Source organism: Labrus bergylta, chromosome 16 (assembly GCF_963930695.1).
Source record: "Labrus bergylta chromosome 16, fLabBer1.1, whole genome shotgun sequence".
NCBI classification, from domain to species: domain Eukaryota; kingdom Metazoa; phylum Chordata; class Actinopteri; order Labriformes; family Labridae; genus Labrus; species Labrus bergylta.
Window position 1 is genome coordinate 16,937,245 of NC_089210.1, and position 9,688 is coordinate 16,946,932.

At 36.9% G+C, this 9,688-nt stretch overlaps 1 gene segment (V, D, J or C); it reads left to right on the forward strand.

Moving 5' to 3' along the window:
- The first annotated feature begins 1,274 nt into the window (after positions 1-1,274).
- LOC110005023 (immunoglobulin gamma-1 heavy chain-like) lies at positions 1,275-8,679 on the forward strand. The segment is given in 7 exon segments: positions 1,275-1,421; positions 1,515-1,828; positions 5,222-5,282; positions 6,643-6,927; positions 7,089-7,373; positions 7,494-7,805; positions 7,881-8,679. Coding segments are annotated over 7 exon segments (1,662 nt in total).
- The last annotated feature ends 1,009 nt before the right edge of the window (positions 8,680-9,688 follow it).

Here is a 9,688-nt window from a genome sequence, read left to right on the forward strand (position 1 = left end):
CAGTAACCTCACTGACTGGGATGTGTTAAGTAGCTGTACAGAATCCTTTGCTATTTATGTCTAGTGGACCTATGGAGCTTGTTCAATTCAGAATCAGGGATATAGTCCTTAACATACAGACTCAGACCAAGATGGAGTGACTGATTCCAAAACCAAAAACTGATTCGGCTACAAAGTAATGAGAAAATGATAAACCTGATGTAGGAGTTATTACTCTCTCTACATTAAATGGAGTGGTTTACTGCTCCTCTCTCTTACACTGCTAATGTCAACCAGAAGTATATCAGCAGTTCTTCATTTCATTGAATTACATTTTAAAAGGATACTCAACAAGACTAAAACACAGACATACTTTCCCTGTCAGAATAATTTTTAGGTTTGTAATTACCGTAGGCTTCACCACTTGAACGAAAAATCAATACCCACAAACATCCAGACCTCTTAAATCTTCACCAAGGATCCTGGAAAGGACTTTTAAACCAAACGTTAAACAACAACAAATGATTAAATAGACTAATAAAACAATAGTCTTTTCTTTCTCAATGCTGGGTCCTTAAAGCTTGAGAGGGCAGATATAGGTTTGTGTGTGAAGACATGTGCTCCCCTCTTATTGTTGTATGAACTGACAAAACTGCGTCCTGCCGACTCACTCAGCTGTGTATTACTGAGTCTGTGTACGCTCCACTGACACAAATCACCAAAAGACCAGCACAACTAATCCAGAGCAATGCAGTTCAATCACACATAATGTTGACTTTATAAAGACAACACACTCTGATAAGTATGATGTGAGGAATCTTTATGTATTCACAGAACAATAGAGGATTTTTGTTTTACCTGTACATGAGGAAGAATAGCGTGCTATAAACCCAATCAGACTTCCACTGCAGCCGACATCAGTGCAGAAAAAAACGTAGAGAAGCTTGATTGTTCCTGAATATTTATAGATTAATGTTGTGTATCGTGATCCCAAGAAATGCTTGGGGAAACATTTAATTCAGTGCTCATGGAATCGGGTAGAAAATATCATCTGATAACATATCTACATTAACAATGTAGCTTCATCTCAAACACACAAGCTACAATATTCCCTTTTGCATATCAAGATGAAAAGTAAGAGATTATCATTTCAAGAGAAAAACATGCTTTGGCAATCTGCCATGACTGTGATATTTTAGAGTTTGCTCTGTTGCTGAAGATATTCTCTTCTTATGGAAATGTATCAGTCACAGTTTCTCTTTTGAACCTGTAGAGGGAGGTCTATGCAAACTCGTCCTCTCTTATAAACACACCGTCAGTAACTTGTGGCAGATCAATCGGACAGTTCTGAACACTTTTGAAAATCTGAGATCAGACAGCACTGAACAGAGGAATGGGTAAAAGTAGTATCTGGAGTTTATTACTTGTAGTTACTATTCATGGTGAGACAATCCATCCTGCTTTAATACTTTGTGTAAATGTCAAACCTTTTTTTCAAGTTTTGTTGATAATGATCAATATTTCTATGACAACAGGAGTTTGGAGTGAGATCAGACTGGAGCAGTCTCCCTCTGAGGTGAAAAGACCTGGAGAGACAGTGAAGATGTCATGTATCATATTTGGGTACAGCATGACCAGCTACAATATCCACTGGATCCGACAGAAACCAGGGAGAGCTCTGGAGTGGATTGGGTGGATGAGTACTGGCAACAATGCTGCTAGCTATGCAAGCTCCTTTCAAAGTCGCTTCAGTATGACAGAAGATGTGCCCAGCAGCACTCAGTTCCTCCAGATCCAGACACTGACAGCAGCAGATTCTGCTGTTTACTTCTGTGCTCGTGAAGACACAGTGAGTGAGGACAGTGGAGCAGCTGCACAAAAACCTCCACAGAGAATCAGCAGTGTGATCTCAATCATATCTGTTTTTTCATACCATCATACTAAGAGTTATTGATTTGATTTACCAAGAAAAAGAAGACATGAGACAAGTCTACAGTGTTCACTGAATTACGTTATTTAAACAGACCCAACATAAATCATAGTGCAAGTGTGAAATCCAGTGCAAGCAAGCAGTTGGAAACATTTAACAATAGTGGCAAGATCGGAAGAATCCTGGCTGGGCTGAGAAAGTAAAATAAATAATTAGAGCCCGACAGATTAATCAGCCAGCCAATAATGTCGGCCGATGTTTCGTTTAATATTAAATATAGATATATAGATATTTACTATTGGTATTGGCTAATGTTATTGCAGATATGCGTTGATATCACTGCAGTTATTCACCAGTCAAATCGCCTTTTAGTTGAGTGTCATTGTATTACACTATCAGTTCTCTTTCATCAGCAGAGGGCGCTCTTTGGATTACAACAAGCATTATTACTCCAAAGAGTCAAGTGAAGCACGTCCATGCGCAGTTACTTTTCAGTTCATTGATCATCTTGTCTTCATGAAACATCTTTTCCACAAGTGTTATCACTGCATTTGAGGTATAAACAAAATACATTCGTATATATCTATATTATCTATCCAGCTCTACAAACAGAAAATACATTTAAGAAAGATATCGGCCAATATATCAGTACCAGTTTTTTTTCTCTTCCTAATATTGATATCTGTATCAGCCCTGAAAATCACATATTGCTCAGGTCCTACGAACAATCACAACAACCACAACAGATAATACAGACTTATGGCTACAATGCCAATTATGTGTAATCTAAGTGAATATATGATTAAACTTTTATGAATAATTGCAGTCAATCAGGTCTCATATTCTTCTTTTCTCTGTTTACTGCCTGGTCACTGATGGAATTTATTTCCAGTTCCTGTGAGCAGTTTTTTTTAGCTTCTTATTGAACGGACTAAAAGTAAAATTCCTATGAACGTCCTACAAAAGTAAATGAGATGATCTGGAAGAAGATTGTTCTTTTTTTATTCTTTGTAATCTCTTTCACTGCAGGGTGTTTGTCGGGAAAGACGATATACAGCACTCTGCCAAACTCCACACAAATGATTCATAAGTGATGTTTTGATGGTTAAAAGACAGCAGGAGGATTTATTTTATCAGAAAACACAACTTTTCTCCAGCACGGGACAAGATCAGCATAAAGAGAAGATATGCTGAGTTGACAAATATCAAACACAAATGAAAAGTTCTTCACTGTCAATTTAAGCTAGCAGAGACGAAGGAAAATCTCCTAAAATGAGGTCAACAGTGAAAGTTTCAGAGTCAACACCCTCAAGTAATTCTTTAAATATCAATAATGCTTTCCCAATCCACTCAACACATATTCGTTGAGGTAAAAAGACTTTCACAATCCTTTCAGATGAAAATATGTTTGCATGTTTTCCCAAACTGATTGTTACAAATCTGACACAGAGTACAGGATCAACTCATTTTATGTTCTTCGTGTCTAACCAGCCTTGAAAACTCCATTCATTTAAAAACACATCTAGTGTAGAGAGATGAAGCGGAATCTACTATATATGTTTTTTTCCAAAGCAACAAACATCAGAGAGTAAGTACAACTCAAGCAAGGATCTAGAGAAGAGGAAGTAACGTCTGGTTCAGACTGCACCAGTCAAATGATGTTGAAACTGACGTTGAATCTTCATGCTTTTCATTTTTAGATATGTGAGGTGTGGCAATGCAAATGTTCCCCTTTTCCATTGCTTTTAATCTCCCTGCAACTTGAGAACACACCAATCCATCAACCAGATTTACACACATTTTTACAATGACTTTATCCGGGTGTTTAACGTTTTTCCTTCATTTCCGCTCCGAGTGGAGGCATTAAATATTATTCCACGTCGGTCAAGAATCGCTTCACCATATCAAGAGACAACGATGTGGACCAGGTGTATCTGCACATGAACAGCCTGACAGCTGAAGACTCTGCTGTTTATTATTGTGCCAGAGCCCCACAGTGATACAGGAAGTCAGAGAGCTGTACAAAAACTGCTGCAGATGTTACTGTGTCTGACTAATGACTCACTGAAAGTTATGTAAAAAACAAACAAAAAAACAACAGTTTTTGTTTAGATTCACCCTTTTTTTAAACACCATGCCCTGACCCCAAGTTATCCTCCACAGATACAAATTGAAGTAGGAATAGTTCTAACACTAAGAAATGGAGAATGGTAAATGGACTTGAGCTTGTATAGCATTTGTATAGTCTTCTGACTACTAGTGCTTTTACACCCAAGGTCAGACCTACACATTCACACACTGATGGTAGAGGCTGCTATGTGAAGTGACCATCAGTGTTAACTCATCCATTCATACACATTCATACGCCACCAAAGAAGCAGCAGTAGCAACTCGGGGTTAAATGTCTTGCCCAAGGACACATAGGCTATGTAGCTGCAGGAGCTGGGGATCAAGCCCCCGACCTTTCAGTTGAGAGACAGTCTACTCTACCACTAAGCCACAGCTGCCATACTCATGACTGATCCCTCCAACTGACTTATGGTCTGTGCAAACTTATTACATTTTTAATTCTTATTACAAAATGTTTGATCATTTGTTTTGATATTTAGAAAATAAAATGTATTTTTAACAATAGATTCCTAAAATAAAAGATTGTGATGCTTTAGTTTGAGGATTATCATAGATATTAGAAGAATAGGCATCATCTTCTATTCACCATCATCTGAATTCTTGTTTCTCAAATATTCAGATTAATATGCATACATAAGCCAAAGTATCACAATGATTCATTATGACAAATTATCAATTATAAGATGAAGAAAATTATAGAATTTAAGTTCAGTGTGATTGTTACCCACTGCTAATAATAAACGTTTCCTGACGCTCCATACAGGAAACAGTGTTTAGTTTTTGTATGAGGCTTTATCACAGTGCTACGTGGGGCACTGTGATATACAGCTGTACAAAAACCTGAGAGCAACAATCTTAAACTATCCTATTTTAAAGATGGAAAAAAAGGGGACTGGACAAAATATCTCACATTGAACTATAAGGAAACTAACGTGTAATGGTTTTTATAAGCAGATTTTTAGGTAAACGTTGTTTATTTAGTAGTTTGAAGTCGTAGGTAGTTCATGTATGTAAATGTTATTCTTAGTAAATCTCAACTTTAAAAAGAGTCAAAGGCTCAACATGAACATACACTTATAGGGGGACACTAGAGTTTCCTACAGATCAGGACTTGGTGGTTTTCAAACCTTTAATAAGGTGTTTTTCTGGTTCTTCAGGTTTTTGTTGAAGCATTGAGTTGAGATGTATCACTGTGCTTACTTTGACTACTGGGGTCAAGGGACTGCAGTCACTGTTAATTCAGGTAAGTCACTTTAAAACCTTATTTTTAGTGATTACTATATTTATCTTTTTTTAACTGATTTTTGATGCTTGAGAAGTTGGACCCGGTCGTAATGTTTAGGTTTACAAATAGCAGAATCAGAAAGCAGAGACAGTTGGTTGGTAATGCAGCTGTTTCCTTGAAAGCATTAGAAAACGGCTTTCTTGGCATTACAACTCTATGCAGGACAGGGTTTTAAGTAAACATGACTTTGTCTGGATTTTAACTGCTGCTGGTGAGGACCTCAGAATTTTTTCCCCACATTAATATTCACCAACTTTTAATTTTGTGGATATTCACAAGACCTCATACTGTGTGATGAGAGGTAAGACTACCGTTGAGCTGAGATATATTTAAGTTTTCTGTGTGAAAGGTCTCTGTGTGAAAGTATGAAATAAATATAAAGTAAATCGCAGGAAAATTGACCTTCATAGGACTTTATTTTCGTAATGAAGATTAAATTGTTGATCGTTGATATTGAGAGCATAGCTCATAAAATAACTTTCTCTCACAAATTGGCAACTATTAAACAACAGGCTTACATAAATATTCTAAATACTCATTTAATACATTATATATACAAATTATATTGTTATCATGACATTTTAAGGTTTTGCTTATGTGAGGTTCTTTCATTAGTATGTTCACCTCCAATCCGTTGACTGGTGTTGACCAGACAAACAAAAATAAGATGAATGTTAGATTTTCTCATATTGTTTTCAAAATATTGTCTTATATTTGTTTACTGTGCAAGCTGGCTAAATAAATTCAAAAAGTTGAAAGGTGTGAGGATTTCTGGAATCAACGTTATCTACATTTTTATTTAATCAGTAACCGTTTCTTTATTAAGTACAATTTAAAAATATATATATATTATTCAAACATTTGTTTCTGACAAGGATACGAGTTTAAGGAATGGGTTTTCATAATACCTCCATTTTCCGTCTATTAAAGACAATCTGGTATCCACGATTATGTGAGTTTTAATAAAGATGGAAAATTAATTTTTAATACTTTATAGACTGAATAAATAAAATATCGGGGGGAAAAATTGCCGCTGAAAACAAAACATCAAAATAATGTAAAACAATGAGATAGTTATGAGATAGGGGCGGGCAGTAGCTCAGTCTGTAGGGACTTTGGTTGGGAAGCGGAGGGTCAGCAGCTCATTCCCCCTCACTCTGACTATTTGATTGATTGATCTAACATAGAGCACTTTGGGTCTGCCTTTTGTTATTCTGTCATTAAAATATAAAATCTATTTTGTTTACATTTAAAAAAGGCAGTTGTGATAATAATCCGTAATTTCTATTAATTTGGCTTTATAAAATCTTTTCTAAAGGAACTGCACCGACTCTGTTCCCTGTGGTTCAATGCGGCTCTGGGACTGGAAATCAAATCACTGTTGGTTGTCTGGCTCATGACTTCATCCCAAAGAGTACTTTCCAGTGGACGGATGACAGCGGGACCAGTTTACCTTCTGTACAATATTCTACAACTGTCAATGACAACAAATTCACAGGTCTTAGTCTGGCCCGAGTATCCAAATCTGACTGGGATTCAAGGAAATCTTTTAACTGTTCTATGACGTATCCTGGAGGATCCAAAAGTGTCAACTTGCTCGGAGGTGATTTTTAACCTTTTACTTCATCCATATACATTTTCTTGTATTTAGCATTTATTTATTTAAGTTTTACATTTAGCCCCAAGATTCTAATATAATGTATTTCTGATGAAATCTAAAAATATTTCCCTCTCTCCTTCCTTTCCCACCTACAAATTGAAAAGACAACACACTCCCTCCAAAGATAACGTTGGTATCGGTGCCAAGAGAAGACATTCGGGCTCTGATGTGTTCAATTTATGATTTTTACCCCGAAAAATTGACAGTAAAATGGAAGAAAAATGAAATAGAAGAAACTGGCTTCACTACTTGGCCCCCCAAATCATTCAGGAACACGTTTTCAGCTGTCAGTGTTCTGAATGTGAAGAACACAGACTGGGACAGTAAAGCCGTGTACACATGTGAGGTGACACACAAAGGCAAATTATATATGAAGAAGGCCTCAAAAGGTACAAGTCTAATACAATGCTATCCTAATACTGCTGTTTATTTATTACAACTAAACTGTAAACAATAATACAGTATCAAGGTGATACGAGATGAATTCCTCTAACTCTCTTTTTTTGTAGCTGCTGTCACATTGGCCCTTAACCAACCAAGTCCCAAAGAATTGTTCAACAACAACCAGGCAAAGTTGGACTGTATCGTTTCTGGACAAGACAGTAGTGTTGTAAACGACATGAGAATAACTTGGCAAATTAATGAACACAATGTGTCTGATGCCATTACTTCGACGCCAAATTCCAGAAATGGTCAACACAGCAAAATCAGTACGTTGACTCAGAGTCTCTCAGAGTGGCAGACAGTCAACAAAGTGAGATGTTCTGCCATGAGAGACAATATGACACCAGTAATTCAAGACCTGACTGTCCATAAAGGAGGTACAGTATGTTACTTACATGTGAATATAAATCCTGTAAATGAACGTCCTTCTCTAAATCAAATGTCTCTTTCAGATTGGAAGAAAACAAAAGTGACCGTCCACGTCCTCCCAGAGGAGGAAATCAGCAAAGGAAACGAGGTCACTCTAGTGTGCCTGGTCTCCAGTCTTGAACAGCAGGATTACTACATCGCCTGGTCTGAGTACATTGGACAAAAGACTGGAAACTATGTTGATGGCATTAACTTCCCACCTCAGAAGACCCAACAAGGCTACTCAGTAACAAGTGTTTACTACACAACCAAGGACAAGTGGAACAACCACATGTACACGTGCAACGTCTGGCCTGCTGGCAGCAATAGTTCCATGAATCCACAGGCAGTGTCTAAGGCCCAGGGTAACTCCTTAGAATGTGACATACAGAAGACTTAGCTCTAAATGTTGTTTTTTTTAGTGCTCATGTGTTCTGCTGTCTGTGTTTGCAAACCGTGTGATGTTAAAACGTGCACCCTGTGATGTCACCAGTGTCTGTCATTGTAAAAAACAACATCCATGTCTCAATTTTGTTCTGTTTGTCATAAAATGGTGTTTTAATCTGTCTTTGTCAAGTGATCTAACAGCCTGATATGTGTGCTGAGTGTTTCAAATAAATGTTGCATTGAGAAAAAGTTTGTTACATATTCATGAATGAATTATAACATCAAACAAATTGAAGAACAAGCACAAAACAGCAAGGGATTTTATGTTGTTGTTTCACTATGCAACATGAGAAATTACCATATAACATGTCAAAGAGAGAGAAACACTCGTGTATATGCACTATTCCATAACGTACAAAGTCTATGTTAAGATACACAGACACACACACAGACACCTCTCATCTAACCACCTCTTATATTTTCCTTCAGAGTCAAAAGTGAGTTGGGGTGAATACAATATACATGATGCCGTTGAAGAGGATGAGTTCAGCAGCTTGTGGTCCACAGCCGCCTCTTTCATATTCCTCTTCATAGCCTCTCTCTTCTACAGCATGATAATCAGCCTAGTCAAGGTAAACGTAAAGGCTTTTTCTGCACATTAGTTTTACTGAGTTATACAGTATGTTGTATTATAGTTTTACTATCATTGGAAGGTATGAAATCAATGTCAGTGATGTAAGCGATATAAATACTACTTACAAACTCATGAGCATCATTTTTTCTGCGGGTGTAAAAACTTCTTCGGATCTTCACAGACCAGAATGTGCAGGATATGAAAAGACACGACACAGTTAGATGAATCTATTTGTACATGTGATGGATTGCAAACCCTTCTGGTTCAGATGTATTTCAAATGAATCTACCCGTTAAGCTAAAGGAAATTTGACATGTTTAAAAAAAAAAGGCTGTGAAGTTTACCTTCTGAGTGGAGAATTTAATGTGGTTGATTGAACTAATTCAAAGGTAGATTACTTTAAAATGCAAAAAAGGCCTGTGTCCATTAACGCCTATTTTATTTGTACTGGCAGCGTTCACAACCTCAATTTCAGAGCTTCTCTCACTGAGCTCTCACGACGCTCACTGTTGCTAGGCTCAAGGCACTACTGCGTCTGTCTGTAGTGACCATAAGGTCTGTTTTAAAATGCTTTGTATGTCTAATATGAACTTTGATTCAAGAAAATATCACCAAGGAAACGTAAAAATGCTGTAAATGAATCATATTCTTGCACAAGCAGCAGACTTTTCAAATCACGCCTCTGTTCAGCAATGTGTCATTGACAAGTTAAATGAATGTATTTTTTAATATTGTTTTCCTTTATTTTTCAGATAAGGAGTCAATAAGGGATGGAACGGATGCACAACACAGACAAGCAAATTTGTGATTTTTGGTATTTCATTTTAATCT